General features: G+C 43.2%; 1 protein-coding gene across 7 annotated transcripts in view; it reads right to left on the bottom strand.

Moving 5' to 3' along the window:
- The window catches only part of syne1a (spectrin repeat containing, nuclear envelope 1a), a 125,356-nt gene that overhangs the window by 38,111 nt on the left and 63,450 nt on the right, over window positions 1-23,795 (bottom strand). For all 7 annotated transcript variants that reach the window (XM_086189443.1, XM_086189439.1, XM_086189445.1 and 4 more), the window contains 23 exons: window positions 22,708-22,885; window positions 20,476-20,658; window positions 20,050-20,193; window positions 18,731-18,886; window positions 17,666-17,830; window positions 16,938-17,110; window positions 16,612-16,765; window positions 15,523-15,666; window positions 15,147-15,311; window positions 14,715-15,032; window positions 13,568-13,723; window positions 10,908-11,078; window positions 7,355-7,681; window positions 6,879-7,031; window positions 6,145-6,312; window positions 5,542-5,718; window positions 4,222-4,368; window positions 3,949-4,074; window positions 3,686-3,862; window positions 3,300-3,565; window positions 3,060-3,216; window positions 2,588-2,986; window positions 858-2,456 (listed from right to left, as the gene is read on the bottom strand). In XM_086189443.1, the coding sequence (XP_086045569.1) occupies window positions 858-2,456; window positions 2,588-2,986; window positions 3,060-3,216; window positions 3,300-3,565; window positions 3,686-3,862; window positions 3,949-4,074; window positions 4,222-4,368; window positions 5,542-5,718; window positions 6,145-6,312; window positions 6,879-7,031; window positions 7,355-7,681; window positions 10,908-11,078; window positions 13,568-13,723; window positions 14,715-15,032; window positions 15,147-15,311; window positions 15,523-15,666; window positions 16,612-16,765; window positions 16,938-17,110; window positions 17,666-17,830; window positions 18,731-18,886; window positions 20,050-20,193; window positions 20,476-20,658; window positions 22,708-22,885 (5,803 nt within the window). The remainder of the gene's footprint in view (window positions 1-857; window positions 2,457-2,587; window positions 2,987-3,059; window positions 3,217-3,299; window positions 3,566-3,685; window positions 3,863-3,948; window positions 4,075-4,221; window positions 4,369-5,541; window positions 5,719-6,144; window positions 6,313-6,878; window positions 7,032-7,354; window positions 7,682-10,907; window positions 11,079-13,567; window positions 13,724-14,714; window positions 15,033-15,146; window positions 15,312-15,522; window positions 15,667-16,611; window positions 16,766-16,937; window positions 17,111-17,665; window positions 17,831-18,730; window positions 18,887-20,049; window positions 20,194-20,475; window positions 20,659-22,707; window positions 22,886-23,795) is intronic.

Below are 23,795 nucleotides of genomic sequence, written 5' to 3'. Positions count from 1 at the left end.
CACAAATCGACAGAGATTCTTCAGGTTGAGGAGCTCCCCTCTCCCAGCATGCAGGACCTCACATCTCTGACATGACATCGTCTCACGTTTAAGCACTACAGAATCGTGCACACACCACTTTCCTAGGCAGCAGTCCATCATCAACGATCGCCTGGTTGCAGACAATGGCTATTAATCAAACTGTCATATTCAAAAGCCAAATGCTAGTTTACAGTAAATTCGGAGAGCCGCTGATAACAATATGATAGGACAGAGTATGGTCCCCTTATGGTACAAACTACTATTTCAGCACAACGAATGCAGTTTGAAGTGCCAGCCTTTCAAATCACAGCAAGAAACCTTGAGTCTGCTGATGTGGAAAGAACTTTAAATGGAGTTATATGTAATCATGTTTCTCACATTTCTAATAATCTAATTTGGAACCCCGCTTTTTCATCTCTTTGCCAGAAAGATCAAAATTCTCCTCAGTGGGGAATCGAGTGAATGTTATTACCCTCTCCTCATCTGTAAAACTTGACTGACTTAAAAAGGCGCTGCCATTGTATTTTTATTCAAATGACGGTTTCTTTGGGATACAGTATTTTATCACTTTGAAGCCCCCATAATAGTTATAAATTAATGGTCACTTATTCAAATGTCCTGCCATTTCTTTTAAATGTTCCCTGAGCTTGTTAATATTGATAGTCTGAGGAACAGAGGACAGTGCAAAGTCATGAATCATGGAGCAGATCCCTGACAAATAGAGAAGCTGTGGCGCTAATTTCCATTTCATTTTCAGCAGATCTCTCTAACTTAGATATAAAGCTATTGCACATAAATTGATAAAAGACATTTATGTATTATGATGGAACACATACCTGTTTTTCGCCAATATTCCTTTGAACTTCAGCTCCCAGTTTTGTCAGTTCCTGTTGTTTTTCTTCGACATGCGCTGGAATCGTTTCCTTTCGTCTACAAAACTCTTGTATTTCTTTACAACACAAAACATCCGCCATCTTCAATCTACTTTTCACTTCCTCTTCCATGATTCTCCCTTTCCGCACTTGCTCATGCACCTTCTCAACTTTGGCTTCAGATATTGTTAAAGGCTTCTCCAACATGTCCTGAACGGTCCTTAACCATCCCGACGTGCTCTCAGTCTCTCCAGTGAAATCACATCGGCTGATGTCCTTCTCGCTTTCTTCGACACAGTGTTTTAAATCAAAACGTAAAGACTGCAATAATTCAACCTTGGATGTAATTTCCTCAAAGGCAGCAGGGTCGAACTTCAAACTGAGGTTTTTAGTTCGTCGGTTACATTCTTCAGCTTGTGAGATTACACAATCCACACTTTCAAGCATCAAATAAAGGTTTGCAATTTTATCCATAGCACCTATTTCTTTGTTTGATTTCATTTTGACCAGATTCTCCTTCCCAGACGTCAACTCCTGATCCATCTTAGTTAACTGTCTATTGTGCTCAACAATTATTTTCAAGTCATCATCTAAATTCATTTTCTGAATATTTCTCCTTTTTAACGAGTTGTGGAGACTGACAAGCTGCTGCATCTCCTCAGCTCTGTACGTCTGGCCCATACTCAGAAATGCCTGCTTTTTACCATGGAGCTCTCTCACAGCAGGGCTGATACGAAATAAGCTTTCATTTATATTTCTATATTCCAAAATAAGGCTAACAATTTCCTCTTCATTTTGACTGATAGTCTGCTTCTCTAGATTGTCAAACTGCTCCTGAAGCTCCTCCAGTGCACTTCGAGTAATATCAAATAAAGCGCTGAACTCTTTTCTCTCTAAGATTATTTGCTGGACTCTCTCTTTCTTTTCTTTGGCTAGAGCGAGGATGCTGTTGTACTGCTGAGGCAAGGCGTTGAGCCGCTCATCTAGGTAGCAATGGTCAATCTCGTTCAGCGTAGGGAGGATCTCTTGGCCTATTCTTTGGACGATAAGAAGGAGATTCTCGTGATCAGAAGCCTGTTCTAAAATGTTCTGAAATTTAGACAGTTGTGTTTGCAACTCCTGGCTGTCGACAATACTGCTTAGATTGATTTCAGGGAAGGTGATGGCGTCTGCTTGTCTTAACCAGCGACACGTTTTGTTCAGGTCCACCTGGAAGTACTTCCTGGATGTCAAGGCTTTCTCCAAGTCCGTGACACGCTGGGTTGTTCTCTGGAGAGCGGTTTCAAAAGCTGCCTGAAGCTCCTCCAGTTTTGCCAGGGTTTCTGTTCTCTCTTTATCGGTGGCATCTCTTTCAAGCTCTCGCCCTTGTACCCAGAGAGATGCCAGCTCCCTCTGGTAGGCTCGTAGGCCGCTCAGGATGCTCCGGCACACAGAGGCCTGTTTGGCGAGGTCCTCAGGGAGAAGAGCTATGTGGTCATCAATCAAAGCCTTCCTTTCCTGTTGTTGTACCCAAGATAATGCTCTCCGCAGGCCTTGAAGGAACTGTGTTCTCTCTGTGAAAGCCTGGAAAAGACAGGTCAAAGTTTATACCTTTGAAATATGTCACAAATTTTATTCCTAAGCTAAGCGATAACAGAGAAAGTCAGGTCCTATAGGGCACAATTTATATTTTTACACAATTCCAGCTGCTTTACCTTACTGAGATACTTCCGCCTCTGGGCCACCCGAGCCCCCAGAGCCTCCACTTCAGCTTGGGCTTGCTCAACCAGCTCCTGCAGGCATTTCTTCTCACTCAATCCCAGCCTGCTGGTTACAGCTTGCGCTTCACTCACTGCTTGACCCAGCAGCTGCTGACGTGCCTCCAGCTCAACACACACACTCAAGTGGTCGAACAGGAAACTCTGGGCAAGGTCAGGGGGTGGGCTGGTTTTCAAAGCAGAGGTGAGTGCAGGCCGCTGCTCCTCCACCCACTCACGGGCATCCCTTAGCTGGGTTTCAACCCGTGCCAGATCCTCTAGCGTCTGTGCAGAGTCCTGGATCTTCTGTTGGATGAGAGTTTCCAGCTGGGACCAGCGCTGCTCCAGGTGACACACCTAGTAAAAGGCAAAACACTGAATACACCTGAGCAGTGATTTAGTGATGTACTGTTGTGTGAACTGTTCTCACCTGTTGCTTTACCAGCTCCTTGTCTAGCAGGCTAAGTCGAGGCAGGATAGCTTGCCTCTGGTCCCTCAGATCTTCTAATGTTGCTCTTTGCTCTATGAGGTCACTGGATAACCTCCTCAGAGCCTCTAGATGCTCACTTGTACTTTCAGTGTCGGCCCTGAGTACACACAGCCATATGTTGAGTGGCCTGGACAGTAAATTTGGGATAAACATCAAACCCTCCACAACAAAGGCTGATACCTTGCAAGATAGTCCCACTCTCTGGATACTTGGTGGAAAAGTTCTTCCACAGCGGCCACACCCTCCTGGTACTCGCCACTTCGCTGCATGTCCTCGCCACGCTGGGCCTCCAGCTCTTCTGCTCGCTGGCTCATTTCTATCCAGCTCCTCTTTAGTCTCCTTAAGCCCTCCAGTGAAGGAGATTCCTTTCCATTAGTCAGCCTGCCAATGGCCTCATTCAAACGGTTAACGTCAGATTGTTTCTCCCGGATCTGCTGGAGGAACTCCTGCAAGAAGAGATTCCAGACACAATGACTTTTAAAGTCTTGATTATATTTGTTTGCAAGAAAAATGCAACTTCAAATTCATCTTTAAGCAATACAGTGTAGAATTAATTGTGCTCTCACCTGTGCCTTGTCTAACTGGTTCTGTGCAATCCGGGGCTCAAGCTCTGCAGGTCTTCTGATGAGGTTCTGAAGTTGCTGCTCTGTCTCTCTCAGTTGGACCTCCAGATCTACCTTCTGCTCTTCAATGTCCCTCCAGTTGTCTGCTACCTCCTCACAAAGCAGCATATGTTCCTCAGTCTGGCCAAAACAAAATACAATGGCGGCTGTAAACATTTATATGGATACAAGCTGTTTTATATTATGGCTCCTCCTGGCCAACGAACCTGTAGTTTGACTTGTTGGATAGCTGCCGCTGTCTCCTGGACTCTCAGGACTGACAGGTCACATGATGAACACACAAGTTGGAGGTAAGTGCTGGCCTGTTCCTGGAGAGCCCGCTCCTGCTTCACCTGCCACAGAAAGTGAACGGTCCAGTGATTTGACTGACGCCGATTCTATCCAGATTTCCATCCCCACCCACAAACATGCGGGCAACAACCACAAATATGAATCTATTAGATATCTGGTTATCAGAGGAAGTGTAATGGCTCACTTACCTGCTGTAGCGCCTCCTCCAGGCTGAGCGGAGTATGTGCAGGAGGTTCTGGCTCCTCTGACACAGATGTCAACCACGTCTGACACTGCTGCAGGGTGTCTTGCAAACTCACGTGTCTTTGTAAGTCATGGTCCAGACTCTGATAAACCTACAAGGTATGTAAGGAGAAATAACGTGTGATCTGTCTTAAATACCCCCGTGTGAGGAACCTTGTCCTGAGATCTTTCATCCTCTACTTTCAATATTGGGTTTTATGAGATTTATGGCACTGAAAGTCTTGCATATCAATTAAAAAAGTGACGACAGGTCACCTCACAACAAGACAAATGTAATCATACAAATTTGAAATTAAAGAGACAGTAAATAGAGCAGTGGAAAGAGAACTAAAATGCTTTGAAGTCAGCAAAGCATGGCCAAACACAAAGACTCATTGAATGCTAAAACCCTGAAGGAGGCAGTTATGCTGCTCCGTCTTTGACAGGTGTTGAATGTGGAGGCGTCCATACCCACCAGGGGAGAGTGAAACAGCGATGTCTGATTGACAGTGTTAATATGAGAACCCGAAAGAGAGAAAGAAGAGGGGGGGCATGTACTGGCAAACTGCCCGGTGCATTTGGCGAAGGCTACAAGGTTGGCACGGTGGCAAGTGGCAGGCAGGATATTAGAGCTGTGTTGCGCTGGGACGTATTTGGCAGCCACCATAACACTGGAGGCACAGTTGTAGAGTAGCCAGCAGTGAAGTGGTTAAGTGTGGCTGGATCACACCACACCAGATTGGCGGTGCAAGTGAAAATGGCGGTGGCGTCTTGGGAGGTGAGCTGTGATGACAGAGTAGAAGTTGCCAAAATGACAGAGTGGAGCTGGATTAGAGGGCTCGCCAGATCTACCGAACAGAGAGGCGTGTGACCATTTTTGGCTCCGTCATGAAAACGTGGAGTTGACAGGGGATATACGGAGATTAATACGGGTAGATTGAGTTAGTGATTTTGGCTGGTGGGGTTCGTCTGAGTAAGGCTGCTGCGGAGCGCCACTTGGCAGCGTTAATTGCGTCCTCTACACTGGAACCGAAGGGCTGTTGTGAGACATGGTTTAAGTGTCAGAATGGGTTAGGATTACGAGGATATCTTAGCTATGTTGAATGTGTCTTCCCATGAATGTGTGTGTGTGGTCATATGAACTCCCGTGGATGTATTTGAAAATGTGTGTGCATCCAGTGTGTTAAAATTATACCGGAAATATGCAGCAGTCGTTGCACTGCTTTAAAAACTAACTACACATCTTTCTCATATCCCTCCCTCCCTCTTCACTCCTCCTCACTCACTCTCTGCGCTGTGCTACAGATGGCAGAGTAGCTGTCTCTGGTGCCTTGCTGGTGAGCCTGGACCTGCTGTCTCAGCCTGCTCTGTACACGTTCACCGCAGCCTTGTACCAGGTGGTCGCCACGTTCCTTCAAGCCTGCCAAACGATCCTCAAAGCCTGCTATTTCCTCCATGATGGCCTGCGGAAGACAAAGTAACCAAGAAGGATCATGCTAGGGAGCGTCTCCAGTGCTGACATATTACAGAAAGTCAATCTGGTCAATGATATGAGAGGTCAGAACAGACTGACACCACACAATGTGGTCTGGTTGGCTATTAGACAAGCGCCAAGTCAAATGTGAAGAGAGTCAATTTGTTATTGTTGTAGATTTGGTCACATTTTAATAAAATGTGTTATAATTGCAGATGAAACATTAGCAATTCTTAATATATATTGTAAAATAATAAATGACTGTTTCATTCAACCTATTTTGTCTGTATCTCCTCATCATCTAATATAAGAGCTGAAAATGATCTTCTCCCAGAATGGAACAAGGTGCAATCACTTCAGCTGTATCACATTATATGAAATCAACCACAAAAAAACCTATCCTGTTATTGGTCACCTTGTGCCTGGCCAGCTGTTGAGTAGCCGCCTCCAGGCTTCTGCTCACTGTGGGGTCAGGAGTCACCATCCTGCTGGACATCTGGAGCAACCAGCGCTCAACTTCCTGGAGCTCGTTGTGGTACGCTTCCTGTTCCTTCACCTGGCCATCCAAGTTCTCCACATGAGCCTGAGTCACATTGTGAATACAGACATGACCAATGACATGCATCAAACCCATGTGACCACCTTCTCTGCCATTGATTATATGCCTTTTATCCATAATGAATGGATTTAAAACATATGAAAACGTGTTGCATGTATTAAATCGATTCATTTATGTACCGCAAAAGTGTATTTTGCCTTATGAGCACTCACAAATAGGTGTCTTGAGCTCTTAACATGATTTTTTTCCCTGTTGCACTATTTCTTTTGGACTCCAAAATGCAGAAAGAGCCAGACATGTATACATAGTTGTGAAACAAGTTCAACTGAATGCACCAGCTTGTTGCGCTTGAATGCCTTAAGGCAATTTTATTGTTGTTTTGTTGCTGTAGCTGTCTGTTGTTAGCCATCAGTCACCATTAGCTTTAAGCTAAATACACAGTACGTGGCTGTCTCTTTCTGCATTTTGTGGTAGAACTGCAGGAGGAAAAAATATCTTTGAAAGGGCAAAATACCCTTAAACAATGATTTACAGATTTCTGCTGTTACCCTCATCTCTAATTACTAATCTCTATATCACACGATTCTCACCATGGCTGTGTTACAGAGCTCACTGTAGTCCTTTTGCAGTCTGTTCATTTTGTCTCTGACAGAGGGATAATGCACAGATGCCAGCAGGGCATCGCCCTTCTCCACCACCGACCTGATGGATCCATCGTGGGACTGAACCATCTGCAAGAGAGTCTGAAGTAGACGCCACACAAAAAATATTTAAATCTTTTGTTTCCTCCATTACAAAGATAGCACATGCTAGTACAGCTGTTTTGCATGTTCTTGCATGTTTTATCTAATCTATAAAATTGATTCTATTCCTATATAATGCCAAACTTTTTCCAAAGTTGCAAAGGGGTTACCAGTAATGTTAAATATATGCAATTTAGGAGTTGATGTACACTCAAGGTCACACATTATCATGATAAATGGGTCAATAGACTATTTTAACCAAACAAACCATTAATGAAAGTCTCAAGGTTTCAATTAACAACACCACAATAAAGAAAGTCTACCTTGTACTTGGCTAACTGTGCTCTTCGCTGGTAAAGTTCAGCCTTGGGCTCTAGTGGGGAGCCGAGCAAAGCCTTAGTCTCCACCAGCCACTGGGCCTGGGCCTTGTAACGGTCCTGAAACTCCTTAGCAAGCAGCAACGCCCGCTCCAGGAAACTGTGCTCCTGCCTCAACCCGCCGGCAAGCTCCTCCAGCTGGGCAAGACGAGCTTCCACCTCCCCTCCTAAACTCTCTGCTCCAGCCTCGTCCAGGAAGCCAGCTGCCTGCTCTGCCCGCTCCCTCAGGGCTTTCAGGAAGCTGTGACCATGATGGAGATCAGACTGTATAGTCTGGGTGAAAGAGAGTGCAAAATACATACTCAGCATGGGTTATCATCATTATCTTTATACTAAATGACCTTCAGTTGGGGCATCATTATTTTTTTCATAATTTTAAGACTCTTTGTCTCTATTGGTGCAAGAGAATTATAGCACATATGTTCTGTAATATCCTCCGTGACTCTGAGGTTAACGTTCAGACACAAAACCACAGATTTCTTTGTCCTTCACCTCCAACGCTGCCCTGCTCACCCGGGCCTGCCTGCCAGTATTTGAAAGGCTTTGAACCCTTCAGGTAGGCTCACACCTGCATGGTGAGATGTGGACAAGACCGCGAGGTCACGGCATGGAGAAACCACGGTGAATAATATGAAAGGAGGACCCAATTATAAGGCCCCTTAACAGGCAGCAGTAACCGCAGGGGTTTCCAGGGCAACCACAACACACCACACACACGCACGCACACACGCACGCACACACAGACGTCCACTCGATGGGATGCCATCAAGCTTTCATCACCAGTCTATTATTGCTTGAGTAGAGAGAAGCTTCACCCTGCATAAAGCCCAGATCTCCAGTGATGATATGATATAAAAAGTGTGCCTGACTGCACACGTCCATGTTTCCTTGTTTATCGTGCAAATAATGCACCCGCGTGCATGTTTAGGACTTTAATAAGACACACTTGATAAATCCATATATTACACAATTTAGTTTAATAACACATGAACTAAAGAAAGAAAGTAAATTCAGTCATATATATCTTGTCATCTTTACTTCATATTGAAACATTCATTCTCCCTGCCAAGGGTGTATGGTGATCTGCTGCCATTTGTTTGTGTCTTGAGCTCAAGACATTTTTTTGTCTTTACTCTTGTATCATTGCTTTAAAAAGAAGAATAACAATGTTGAAATTATATGCCACGAAAGTTATTTGTTTAATTTGAAGAATGCTTCACTTTTTCAGCACACAGTATCGTATGATATGATTTGATCACATCAGCATGACCGAGAACGCCCAAGGGTGAACGAAATACCAGTAAAATTAGAAAAATAGAGGCTGGGAGTGTGGGGGATTTTAATTAGGAAGAGGATCCTCTTGTTTTTTGTTTTTTTTAATGTTTTGAAGATTAATTTCTAAATTTAAAAACTGAGGGATAATACCAAATGAATAGGTGTGGGATGTGTTGAATTTTATGATACAAAACAATAGCACCAACATACCCATTTATAACCACAAATATTTGTAGATGACCTTCATTTTCAAAATTCTAAATGAAGTCCACATTTCAAGCTAATGAGGATGCTGCAGGACTACGGCGCAACCGTGGACTCTTTTACAGTTACAAATCACTATCAAACTAAGTGCCAATCCAACTAATGGCCCTAGACATAGCTATTGACTTCTAGACTTTGTGTCAATGCATAATCATCCCGGCTCAATGAACAGCCCTGCAGCGCTCACTGCAGGAGAGTGAGAGAGAGTGAGTAAGTGGTGAAGCTCGTGAGTGTCGTCTGCAGAGCTGGAAGGACACATGTGGTGACAGCATGTCCTCAGTCCCGACGCAGAAACAGAGCATCGATCCCAGACAGGGATTGCCGCAAAGCCCACACCAGATGACATATTGTAAATATCTTCGTACGTGTGTGTGCGTGCATGCGTGCTTTTCACAGTGTGTGTGCCTGTGAGGACAAAGACAAATGGGATATAGTGATACTTATACTGAAAAAAAAATGTGTAAAATCACTAGAGGCTTCAAGGGTGTTATCGTCTGAAGAAGCTTGTTAGTACTTTGGATGAGTTTTGTGATACGTAATGAGTGATGGAGGAGGGTTGTGCCTGTGTGATGTGAAGCGGTAAGGGCAATGCATCAATTACAGTGTCTGTACCACTAGGCTCCTGACACAGGCGCCTCTTCATCCTCTTCCTCACAGTGGGGCGTCCCTCCCCACTTGCACGCCTCTTCTAAAGCAGCTTCCGCTTTCTCTTCATAAAGACACGATCAATAACCATACTCCTGCAACCTGCTTCACACTTGATATATCTGGAGGTGTGGGCATTTTTTTTTAGGAGAGCTATTTCCCACAAATCTAAGTCTGACCAAAAAAGCACAAAGAGGAACTGTAAAAAAAAAAAAAAATGTAAAAAAAATGCAGCAACTACTTTTTTAGCTTTAAATACCGATGCATATTTTTGCTGGCCAAGCATCCTGAAGCTGCCAAAGACTCTGTGTTCTTGATGTTAGCAGCAGATACCTTATGTTGCTTGGCAGAAAATAACATTGCAAAAGGACATTTTTGCTGTTTTTTTTTGTTGTTGTTGTTGGTAATCCTGCAATCACAAATGGCTGTGCTCAAATTTTCCCCGCCAAGCTGAGGACTTGCTAACTCATCAGTTTGCCACATAAATACCTGGACCTGTGCTGATTTAGTGAAACCTGTTCATGAAGGCATTTAAAAGTCAGGCTGTGATGAAAAATACCCTTTTAACCCATTCAGTTCAGATCCTTAATGAAATTGCTCACCTAATCTACAATGCATGTCAAATGATTTACAAAACTGGAAATACTGCATCACGGTTGTATACCTCGACCTTTGACCTCCAAAATGTTTTCAGTTCATCCTCAAGTCACAGTGGATGTTTGTGGCAAATTTGAAGAAATTGGCTCAAGGCTCAAGAAATTGGCTCATCCTGAGATATTGAGTTAACAAGACCACCAAAACCTCTATCATTAAGTCCCAGTGGACACGTGCCAGATTTGAAGAATCTCAAAGCACTGGACAGACGGACAGATGAAGAGTAAGGTAATGCAGAGGCATTACTAATCGTTTTTTTTGTACTTTTACATTAAAATCAAACTAGGTTTTCTCCCCGTAGAGCTAAATACCACAAAAGCAATTTCAATTAATGATATTATGAAGACATACATCCATCAATCAATCTTTAACTTTTCTATTGATTTTATCTGTTTTCTTTTCCGCAAATACTGTGACAAGCCACTGGGTCGAATAACTTCATGTTGAGGACATGGACCACAGGAGTCGCCTTCTGTCAGTGTATACACTCATAAATAAAGCTGTTAAACAAAAAGTCCTGCCTCTCTGTCTCTTTTTACAAAGCAAAATGCCATTTCTGCTGGACATTTCGCATCGCATCTTATTCAATGGGCATTTCTGATGTCCTCAAGCTTCTAAACACATGGAAATACAGTAGGAAATCAATAAAATGGATCAATACCTCTAATTTCTTCATCTTTTTTTCCATGGCAAAGCGATCCAGAGGTTCAGTAACAACAGTTAATGCTGTGAAGCTTTTTTGAGTGGAGCTCAGCCAGTCAGTGAAGGAAACGCAAAGGTTCTCAGACTCTTGTATACTCTTTAACTCCTCCTTTAGTTGCTTGATGGCATCCTGCAAAAAAACAAAAACAAAAACATTGAATAAAAGGTCAGGAGTTAATTTCAACAAATATAGGATCATTAGGAAAAATGACAATATGTTTTCAGAGTTACTGCGATGTACATTTCCAATCTATGTATATTTGGTACCCTATTTTTCCCAGAAAATAATTCATAGTATGGCCATAAAGGTTAACTTAACACTCTTCAAAATGTTTCTCCGACTCCATAGCTCTTATATTTAAGTGTTAGTTGAGCCCCAGCAGTCTTATTTGTACCACCAAGGACCAAAAGCTCTTTGAACAACCCTCAAAACAGAAAATACCCCTTTCCCCACTCTTCTTTCATCTGTCAATACTCCACTACCCGGGGAGAGGAGAGAGGTTCTGTATTTTTGATGCATTATCCACTTGACTGAGATTTTGAGCCAACGCTACCACGAGGATGGAGAGGGTTTCTTACAGGTTTGACACATGATTCACTCAACTTGTAAATCCTGTGGTGAGAAGCTCCAATTAACTGAAAGTGCTGAATACACACCTTTCCTGTGTAGACGGAGGTAACAGCCTCCCACCCCATGCCCATATGGACCCCACTTCACACAGTATAATTACAGGCATCCATGATATGAAGAGGGATGTTATGTATGTGTGTGTGGCTTGAAGTTTATTCATGCTTGAGTCAATTTTGAGAGGTGGGTGGGTGGGGGGGGGTGTAGAGAAAGTGAGGGGGCATGCATGTTGGTAGCTCAGATATGTTACTGAAGGTGTAAAAATCAATGTAGCACAGGCAAAGCTTTTCCTCTCCTGGTGCCGGGTTTAAGATTGTCTTCAGAAACGTTTAATTATAGTCTGAGTCCCAGACCAGAGGAGCCCCATTGATTTTCTTTTAGCCCCCCCACTCCACTCCAACCACCCAGAGGAGCAGAAAAATAGAGAAGGCTGGATCTGAGTACACAGACCAACACAGGCGCAGCTCTCAAAGCTACTTCAATGGGGCATTACAGAGACAAAGTCGAAACACTCTGTGGAATAAACTTGGTGGTGAGAGCGCATAACCATATGTAAAAAAGCCCATGTGGGCAGAGATGGCAGTGGTTATGAACATGTTTGTTCGGCTTCTGATTGAAATAACTTAAACCAACTTAAGCACAGGCCATTTAAGAGATAATCCAACCAAAAATGAAAATTCTGTCATTGACTAATCACACTCATACTGATGGAAGGTCAGGGGATTTTTTTTTTCCCTTCACAAAACACAGCGGGAGTTTAACAGTGAAATGTGTTGCTGTAATCTCCAAAACAACAGAAGTGGATGGAGACCAATTTTTGAATGGTAAAAAATAAATACATAAATAATCAAACAATAAAATGCCTCCATACTGCTTGCCCAAAATAATTGAAATGTCCTGAAGCCTCAGCATGCCAAGCAGTTAAAAAACAACGACAACAACTCTTCCATTGGCAAGACTGAGAGTAGAGAATGACCGAATTCTCATTTTTAGGTGAACTCTTCCTTAGTTATATTATTTGGGGAAAAAATGTGCTGATGGACAGTGTTCCTGGGTGGACTTATATCTTCCTTTTATGCTTTTAAAAGAAAGCAACAATACAGAGAATGACAGTAAACAGACAATTAGAGTGAGAGGCCCGACTTTGATGTATTATTTCTCTCAGTTTCTAAATGAAATGGCTATGAATAGCCTCTGGAGACAATGGTCTAGATTTTCAGGGCTTCCTTTTTAGCCAGTGGATATTTAGGCATGGACTTCCTCCTCCTCCTCCTGTTACAGGTTAAAGTCCGAATAAAGGCCTGAGTTGAGAGATAATATCCATGACGGAATAATTCTACAACCAACACATGAATACAGATAATTCAAAAAGTTAAATCTGTAGCAGACTGCACTTATAGCAGTTTGTTCAGCCTTTTTTCTTTTCACATCCTGTAGATTCTTTACTTGGAAACCAAGCTCGCTCAAGCATTTTTGGTCAATATTACTCCCACCACAAAACCAGGACACTTGAAATTGACGTATTCCTAAGAAGAAGCTTGACAGACATTTATCTTGCATTTATATTTATCTGTGCAGGGTGGCACGTCAATGTCTGTTTGTGTTGTAAACGTATGTACATTCAAGTTTGGTTTTGTCTCATTTTGGACCAGCCAACCAATGATTTGATGCAGGGGTCTGCACCAGTTACACAGATTTGTGTACATCAGTTCCTCTGTGTACCTCTCATCCAGAAATCTAACAGGTGAACTGAACATTTGAGAGTATTCTTAATTTTAAAAAAAACCCTGCACTGTTAGTACACAAACAGATGACTTAAACTTTTATCGAAAGATATTCCTCATGAGGAACATAGCCCACATCTGGAAATATAACCACTTAGACCTGAAGTTCAGCTAATTAATTTCCAGTATGTACATCTCCTCAAACAAGTGCTTTAGCAGATGAAGTAGCACTTCCTTAGACATACAAACCTGAACTAGCAGACTAACCTGTACGTTGAGGAGCAGGGAATGGTAGCGGGCTGTGAGCTGCGTGGCAGTAACGCTAACACGGCTACTGATGTAGGTTTCCTCTAAAACCTGCTGAGCCAGAGAAGAGAGACCATCCACTTCCCCCTGCCGTGTGAGCACCGACTGAAGACACCCCTGTTCACAAACGACAAAGATTTAGCCAAATCCAATCAAATTCTTTCATGCATTCATTGACTATACATGTATACTGTCCATTCTCAGAAAATGTAATATTATAGAGAAAGTGATTTGAAAAATATTTTAAAGCTGGCACACTTGGAACTACAAGTCATTGTCAGAACAATTTTTGACAATTCGCTGTTAGTCAAATGAAGCTGTATCTGGCAAACTGTTAGCTTTGGGTTAACATGAAGGCAATGGAGGGAAACAGCTCGTGCGGCTTTGTCCATGGGTAGCAAAAACAACTCCCCAGTATGTCTACCACTCAATAATGAACATGGTGTATCTCAAAAGTTTGTTTTGGAAAAACTAAGGTGCAACGAAGACACTTCAGGATTCTATAGGTCAGTTACATACTGGGATATCTTTGCTAACACTGGAAAATTAGTCCAGTGACGGGCCACACAACCCACTGACATACTATCAAAATATAGTGAAGAAACCTTCCATCCATCCATCTATTGTCTATACCGCTTATCCATGAAGGGTCATGGGGGGGGGCTGAAGCCTGTCCCAGCTGATAATGGGCGAGAGGCGGGGTTCACCCTGGATTGGTCACCACTCCGTCGCAGGGCGAAGAAATCTTTATAAAGTTAAATTGGAACTGGTAAGTTCAACCACTGCAGGTGTGTGATGTGTGTTATAGGATAAAAGGGGATGAGTGGTGGTTGAAAGACAGAGATCAGTGGTATACATATGACATGGAGCCACATATCTGGCTATAATAGGCCATCTGAGGGCCATCATTTAAATGTAGATGGGTTGTGTAGCCCATCACATCAATGTTGTTATCTGGTAGCCTGGCAACTGGTCCTGGCCAAAAGGCAAAGAAAATAACAGTTATTTCTCCGAAAGGTCAAATCACTCCATTAATAACACAGCATGACCTTTACGCTACATTATGATCATAATGGGCATGAAAGTCCTTCTGTAGGAACTGTCTCACCTGGAGTTTCTTCAGCTGCGTCTCCTTGGTGGCTCTGTCTGACCTCCGATGACGTCTAAAGTTTGCCACCTTCTCCATCTCCTCCAGCCACTGTGCCAGGCTCAAGAATCTTTGGCCCATTTGCCTAAGTCTGGCTAGTGTGGAGCTCAGCTGGGCCTGGGTCTCCTCTAAACGGCCCTGGTAGGCCCCCCACTCTCGCTGCGCAGTGTCAAGGGCACGGTCCTCGATTTGAGGTATACCCCACGGGATTACTCGCTCTCTGCTGCTAAGTACAGATGAGAGCAAAGACTGGCCACTTGAACAGCGTTCCTGTAGAAGCTATGAGAAAAAATAAATATGGGATCAAAGCTCAAGTTTAAGCCTTGAGAATATGAGATTATTGTTCGCGCAAGCTTTGCTCACATACAGTATAAGATCCCCTGTTATTACTACCTGAAGCTGCTTGAGTGTCTTCTCGAATGTGTCCACGTTTCCTTCAGGATGGGACAATGATGCCAGCTTGGCCTGCTCCTGTTCCAGCCAGTCCTCAAACACATGTAATCCCCTTTGATACTCCTGATGGACCAGCACCAGTCCCTTGGCCTTACCGACTGCATTCTAAAAAAAAGGGTAGAAGATGTTACTTGAATGAAGAGGCGAGTCCATTCAAAATGACAGAGGCAGAGTAGTTGTGTGCTTTAAAACAGGACACATTACCTAAGAGTGCACTGCTGTCCAAAACAGGGGTTAACAGACTGATGCTCACTGATGCAGATTTTGTCTTTACATCTTTAACAAAAAAAGTAAAACATGTAGGCAACTTAGAAACCTTGGCTTTTTCTTTGAGGGCGTTGTATCTACACTGCAGCTCCTGCACCTCCTGCTTGGTAGTGGAGTGTTCCGCCATATTGGACCCCTTCGTTGCAATGGTCTCCAGAGGACTGCTGTGACTCAGCACTTCTTCATAGAGAAGCTTAAATAATAAAATAAGAATACACTGTCATTGTAGTACAGCCGACTAAGATAGAAAAACGAAATGATACAATTGTTCTCTTAATAAGTAATTTTCCCCCACCCAACAATATCAATATTGAAGCAAGATTCATGGTATTCATTGGCTCAGTTACAGCTATTTGATCATACAAACTCACACTAATCTTAAATATTATACATTTAAACAGGATGTCTACCCTTGTAGCGAATTACTCTAAAGGGTTATTAGCCTTCATTTGCATTTTTGCCCTCTATAAATATCTAATATCTTTAAAAAAAAAAATTGGTTCAGTTCAGGCATTTGGTAAATTGCTGAATGGTAAAAAATTACAAAAAAGGTCTATTCTTGGACATTGTAAAATTACAATATGAGGCTGAGACAAAGCAAAAAATACTACAGAGGCCTACAACTGAACTTTACCTATTTTATTATGTTTGTTGTAGAAAGCACAATGTAAATAAAGATAACTAATTGATTCATTAAGCCCATAAAAGACTGTGTGGCATAAATGGAAAGTGCAGCACTTTCACAGGATGTTTTAATGCTTGCTGTGCAATCCTCAAGTTGCCACCAGTGCTGTTTTCTAAAGCAGCCTGTCTAATGAGGATCCTCCCTGTCTGTGCAATCAATGAAAATCATACTGTGTTTTATCATCAGTTTTTTTGCTAATATTTGTCAAACACTGAGGAGATTCTCCACTCTCTACTCAGCAGGACACAACCTCAGGAGTGTGCACACATTTATAATTCATATAGGGCATGCAGGGAGGGACTGATGCATTTCCCCTTTATCACGCTAGCTGTGCAGAAGAAATGTACACAAAAAAACAATTTCATTTGCCAGATGTTGGACTTTTCTGGGATTAATAAAACCTAATCTTGGCATCTAAACTAGCCATTATTTTTTAGATGAACTGCTTTATACCTTCGTCTTTCCCAGATTGGCAGTCTTGTCTCTCATCTCAGAGTACTGTCGGTCCGAGCAGCTCAGTGTCCCCTCCACGCGGTCCATCCACAGAACAAACTGACCCACGTCCTCCTGGTAGCTGGTCCATTGCGACAGGGCGCCCTCCAGCTGGCTGTTAAGACAACACAAAGACGTTAACACTCAGTAAACAAAGACGTAGACAATGCATAACATTGAATTATCCCTGTGACCTTTCAACCAAAACAAATCCATTACACAAAACTAGACAGTTCTCAGTCCAATCTATCACCTTACTGACAGATTGATTGGTTCATGATCACCACCTTTTGCACTGGATGGAAGCAGAGAGTAAGGAGTCCCAGGAGTCCTTGAGGTCCTGGATTTGTTTGCGTATCACTGGGACCCCCTCCGCCGAAGTGTTTCTCTGAACGGCTTCTCCCCGTGTTAGCAGCATCTTTAGTTGGATCTCTCGCTCTTGACGGGCAGCCAGCAAGGCCTGCACAAAGGAAATGAACAAACGATAAATCTAAAGCTTAAAATTTAATGGAATGCAACCCTTGGATGTAATATTGACTGTCACTTCATTCGAAGATTTGAAGATTTGAATGAGTAAATGTTTGATGTAAAGATGCTGGCGTAAACCTGCCTTATTGGCCAAGTGCCACTTTCAAACAAAAATGCAAATACTTGTAAAGTCGTTCAGCTTAAGAGGAGTTTCTTCTTCACTACTTTACCACTGTTTTTGCTGTCTATCGCAAAGGAAGAGATATCTCACACAACAAATGTGGTCAGTGTAGCTGCTCAACCAATTACAGTGATTACTGACTGAAACGTGAACGTTACACCTCACAGACGAACCCCTTTGTATTTCGGCCCCTAGCGTTCAGTTAAAACAGTACGGGGAGATTTAGAATTGTTTTTTAATGTCATGGTTCCAGTGTCAGAGCTCCTACAGGATCTGATTATATAATACTTGGCACAATGCTTGCTCCTGAAAAAAACAAAAAGAAATATTCTAATGGTTCCCACACCCATTTGATTCCTCTCTTACCTCCAGCTGTAACATCCGGTCCTCCAACACACCCTTATCTGTGGTGCTGGAGATGCAGGTGCCGAGGACCCTCTGAGCTTCACACACCCAGTCCTGGAGCTCCTTCAGGCCCTGAGAGAAGAGGCGGTGTTCCCCTACGATGCGCTCAATCCTGGAGGCCTTGTCCTTTTACAGATCAGAGCATAGCACTGTAAACACACTCTTCAAGACTTCTGAGAAACAGATGAGTAGAAAATGAAGATATTCTTCAATGTGCAGGCACTGTGTCTGATATACTCTACATCTGTTTGTATTTGACAGCCTTGTTCTTCCCTCACAGACATCTCCAAAGGCTTCCCTTCCCCCCACGTTACAACACAAACACAGTGTATTTTGTTTGCACTCATCACTCATGCATCTTTAATATCTGTGGAACTGAAGAGTGGAGGAAAGCAGAGCTACAATAACAATCTACAAGTGGCAATTTTGAATGATTTCACTCCTGTTTCCATGTCTGGGAGGGAAGAAATCCTAAAAATAGCACTCCCGTGGCGTAAATAAATCCCATTCATCACTGCTGGGGCACCCTTGATTGTCCTGAGGTTAGCTCTGCGGTCAGTGTAATGTTTTTGTTCTGCTTCAAATCAATCATACAAGTGTGACCAATCCAATAAGGGCTTGTAAAAGGTCAGTTTTTCAAGCATGGACACATTTTGGCTATGACATTTGAGGAAGTACATTTGCAAGATTACAGTAACACGGACTTGCCCTTTCTTAGGTTGATGAGGCATCCGTGAGGACATTTTCGGAGATGAAAGAATACTGTACTCAGGTAAAAGACTCAGGGTACTCTCTGTATCGTATTACCTGAGGCGTGCTGATTACAGCAGCTATGACTGATGTGTGTGACCGAAAGGGGTGAGGGAGGGATGAGAGAGGGAGGGGGTGGAGATAATGCTTGACACAGCAAAACACACACACACACGAGACATTCAGGCATGCTGCGGCAGTTCTCAGACCGAAGTACAGATAAATGAACGAGGAAAAAGGGGGCGGGTCTACAGGGTGGGAACGGTGCTACTGTACCTTGGTTAAGTTGCTGAGGGCTAGGTACTGTGCTGATAGCTGGGAAACTCTGTGGACGAAACCTTTGCCAGCGGCCTGTCCCTCCCAGAGACGATGAGCTCTTTCCCTGAGCCGACCCAGTTCAGCCTCCCGACCGGCCATCTCCTCCAGTACACACTGGAGGAGATGAAGCAGTAAGAGGAAGAGGGAGGCCGCAGGTGCAAGTGAAGGAAACAGACAAAATGGAAAACAATGGAGAGGATGGTGGTGTGCAGTGAGAAAATTACGTTGTTTTTTTTTTGGAAGATGTAGTGAGAGACACAGAAGAAAGGGAGTTAACATGACACAAGAACAGACAAAGCAACAAGAGCACATCAAAAAAGACGGACAACCTTCGCAGTATTTCTCTTTACACGCCGAAATACAGTTATTCAATGAGACCCAGCACGGACCAGGGAGGGTGGACGAGCTTGATAATACACTGCAAATGTAGGGGGTACAGATTTGAAAAGGTAAAAGAGGATTTTGCCGACACAGGTTCAGACACTGACGCCTGCGTGTATTGTATTGTACTTCAGTTGCTAAGGGGAGAAATGTAATTGCTTGCAGGGCCAGACAAAAGGCAAGGAGGAGAAGTGCTGTAGCAAGCGACGGAGTAAATACAAAAATAGCAACAAAGATAAGAGCAGAGCTTTGAGATGGGCTTGATATTTTTTTCCCCTTCCTTTGTCAGTTTTATCTTTTTAACGCTCCGTACCTCGCTCCCCCTTTTTATTTTTTTGTGTGTCTGTTATCACATCCTGAAAAAAGGGGACTTTTAGCCACACAGCGCTTCAGCTGTGACAGAAGGAAAATTAATTACATTTCTGGACTTTTCCTCTGACTATTATGTCAAGACGCCACTCTATTTTGATCCAGTGGTGCTCGACAAAAGTAATTAGGTCCCTTTTTTTTCCCCAGGTGGTTTTGAGATTGTACTTCAGGGATGCATATCTGATGGAGAGCTACAACTATTTAGTGCCCTTGGAAAATCTACTTAATATTCAATTTATTGATGGTCTACTTGACTGAAGAGAGGGAATAAGAGAACTTCACTAATAGCAGCAGAGAGGGAGGGGTGTACTTAATGTAATATATCTGAAAATGCATCCAGCAGCAGAGTTACAAAATGCCTGATGTGGAACAAATCCCATTGCGGCAGGAAAAGCCAAAGAATAGAGAAAATCCCTAAGATAAATCTCAATAGCTGTATAATTTTAAGATTTCTGTGATGCTCAGCTATCGTTTGTTTAATACTGTAAGGGAAACACCATTCGAACTGCGTTTGCGCTCCAAAATACCTGGAGTTTGTTGAACTCTTGCTTCTTGGCTGAGAGGTCATGGAGCCGAGCGCTACTCTCCTGAACTCTGACCTCAGTGCTGTTCAACCAGTCCTGCAGAGGCTCGGCGCTGGCCTCGAACTCTGTCATCTGAGACTGCAAGTTCTGTAAATATGAAAAACTAAACTCATCAAACCCAATGATAAACAAACAATTAAGAGTCGAAGAATCAAATTCACACTGAAGAATGTCACAAAAGTGTGTTTACCTGTTAGAATACCAGTAATAGCAAAGACAATCCAGAGTGCCACATCTGTCTGAATAAGGCATCCGCTAACATACTGTATACAAATACAAAGCCTGCGTTCATGGTTAGCATACCACAGAGTCCTTTGAGATCAGCGGAGAGATGCTGGTGAAGGAAAACAAAGGTAAAAGTAAACCAACCTTGAGAGCATCCTCTCTCAGTTGTAGGTTATTCATCAGGCTCTTCCAGTCCTCCCTCGCATTTGCCACTTTGGCCTTGATTCCCTCCACTCTGTCTTTGGACACCACAGCCATCAGCAGCTCCCCACTGGCTCCTACTGTACTCAGCCTGGCCTGGCCATGCTCCCTGTCACTCAAGAACTCCTTTGGGGATACACAGACAAAGGAACTGTGACTGTTTAATGCAAACAAAAGGGTGTGAGAGTAAAAAAAAAGACTGAATGACAACTTGTTTTTTGTCTTCAGTACTGATGGGTAGTAATATAGGCATACACTACATGTCCTAGCTTACAGAAGTGTGTGTGTGTGAGTGTGTGTCCCACATTTTCACGCTCACATTTTCAGAACAGTAATTAGACAGAGTCATTATTAATTCCATATGCGTGGGCGCAAGGAGGGGACTGACCCACGGAGGCAGGCACAGATAAGAGAAGTCACAAGTCTGAAATGTGTTGGTTTTATACACAGCTCATCCATGTCTGCCCATGGAAAATGTATACACACACACACGCGCGTGCGCACACACACACACACACACACACACACACACACACACACACACACAGAAACACGCAAAACCCTCCCTCAGAGCTTAGCCGATGACAGTCGCGCAGCAGGGACCACTCCACCATCTGTGCAGTCAGCGCATCACTTAGACACTCTGCAGCTCCAGTCCCCTCTAACACACACACACACACACACACACACACACACACTGCAGTCTTCATACATAATGCTTGAACTTCTCTTGCTATCCTCCAGTTGTCTTTTCCTCACTTGCTCGCCAGTGTAACTGTATACCACCAATTAAGCGTGACACAATGGATAACCCCCCCATCTCCCAGCCCCTCCCATGCACGCCCTCCTGGAGGTCAGCCATGTGGAAACATTGTTCCACATTCCTCACCAGGTCAATAATAAATAAAACATGACTGCCTCTTTATTCCTCTCCCTTCCACTGCAATTTTTACTCTTTGACGCTGCACTCTTTTCTTCTAAAGGTTCGCTAGAAACTTATGGAGGGGCGCAGACTTCCCGCCGACCTTTGTGAAAATAACAAAGATCTCTTCAAATAACCTGTTGTTCTGAGGTTCTTCTCCATCGTGACTACAAATCACAAATCCACTTTTGTGTCTTACTATTAAAACTAAGCCCCAAACAATAAAGTCAGTTCCAGTGGCAGTACTGGGATGGTGGTCTGCGTCTGTGTGGTAATTAACTGTCTGGTGCAAGGATGTGAGGATATCTACCTTCACCGACAATCACCTGACTCCTGGGGTGCTCTAAAGAGGCTGCCAGACTGACACACCTGCCAGTTTCTCAGAAAGAGGCCCACAGAGATGGACTGAAGAGAATGGCACACAGCTGCTTGTACCTTTCTATGTCATAATCAGATTTTCACCCCAATCAAGCCTACAGGTCAACAGTCATCAGACATTGGGTTGTAATGTAGATATTGGTTGTTGCTCAGTTGTTTTGTTGTTGTGTAACCAACTGTACCACTCTCTCCTCCCTTAATTCCCCCCCATGGAGATAAAGTTTTCTGAATCTGAATCTGAATGAAGATGACATCAAAGTTATGCATCCATCAAGTACTTCATTCATAGAATAACATTAGCTTTTACCTTCTTACAATTGAAATTCATAAATGCAGTATTTAGTATTAGAGATCACTTTGTTGAATTAAAAAAAATAGTTATCATAAACTTTTACTTGCCACTGGGGACAGTGCTAATGTTTTAAAATATGTCATCCCTGCAGCACCCAAAAATAATAAAAAAAAATGGCTGCACAGGAAGTTACCAACCAAAAACAACAGCGAACAACTTACACCATACAGAAAACATGTCACGTTTCACTGGATTTGGTAATGGTGTTCTTGTGTTATGATGGATAAACATGAGTTAATTGAGAATTGAAGGAAAACTCAAACTTCAAGAGCTCAGAAGGTATCCCATTATCTAGTACATCAGATGTAAGTGGGGATAAAACAGCAGAAATATAAACGTATTAGCTGAACAGGATGTGATTCCAAATAAGACTTGCAACATGTGGTGCAAAAAGTAAAAGGACAGTAAGAACTGTAGCAGAAAGAACTGCGTTCAATTCAAATACATGTCAACCAATATTCTAAAAACTTCCCCAAAGCACCAATATGAAGAAAAAAGAAAACCCAAATAATACGTCTCTCACTTGTATCCTTTGCAGGGCGGTGGAGGCCTCTGAGACACTCTGCGGCACATCGAAGCATTTGGCGGTACTGATTTTGGCGTTGACCAGCCACTGCTGGAAGTCTCTCAGAGCTGCACGGAACCTCTGCTCCAACAAACGCTCCTTATTCTGACACTCCCTGGATGCGCGGAGACTGAGACTAGGCAGAAGAGAAATGCAAAAAGCAAATGTAGCATGTTCACTGGTCCACCTTGAAAAATTAACAAGAAAGAAAGAGGTTGTAATGCAAGGATGCTCTCTACTGCCCATGTGTTCATTAAAACAAAGAGGTAGACACTCAGATACTGTACACACTGTCCTCTCATTATGGAAGTGGAGGAGGAGGAGGAGGAGGGGGGGGGGAGCCTGGGAGATGAGCAGAAATCAGAATTGGGCAGGTGGAGAAATGAAAAAGTGGGTGAAGTGGAAGCAATGAGCGTTGGGTAAAGAGTGGGGGATGGCAGTGGTGAGGGGGAAGTGTGTGGGAGGGTGTGTGTGTCTATGTGTGTGGTGGGGGGGTTGAGAGGCAACATATGAACAGGGCTAGAGTTCACACGGGCGATAAGATGGAGAGAACAAGGGATGACAGGCTGAAGCTGTAAGAAAGAGGGTGAGAAAAAGAAGGCATGGCAGGGACGTGTGAGGGAGGAGATAATGTATCAAAAGTATAAAATGACATTTCGGTTTCTGCTGAGGGAAAGCTGAGGATATTAAGAACAGCAGGTATTTCAGGCGTTAAAAGATGTCAACAAGCGGGGTGAAGCAACTATGAATTTCAAAGTCACATCTGAAGGTCAACAGTCAGTAATGCAGCACTAATGGCAGATAAAACCACTGATGGTGGATGAAAGCAAGCAATTAGAATAAGATTTTTGAAGTCAGAGGGCAATGTTTTTAAAAGTATTTGCACAGAATCTGTGAGGATATAAAGTTGGGAAGTTATGATTACAAAAAATAAACGCTGGTTAGGGTTAAAAACCTCAAACAATTGCTTAAAGGCGAAGATCAGGGTACCACTTCGTACTGCGACTGTACAAAAACTCTAACGTGGATGCTAATATAGGGATACC

The sequence above is a fragment of the Aulostomus chinensis genome, chromosome 20 (assembly GCF_037954235.1).
Source record: "Aulostomus chinensis isolate RoL2024-O1b breed Wild chromosome 20, RoL_Achi_v1.0, whole genome shotgun sequence".
In the NCBI taxonomy this organism is placed as follows: domain Eukaryota; kingdom Metazoa; phylum Chordata; class Actinopteri; order Syngnathiformes; family Aulostomidae; genus Aulostomus; species Aulostomus chinensis.
Note: the sequence above shows the minus strand (reverse complement) of the source record. Positions and strands in the feature narration are given on the sequence as shown.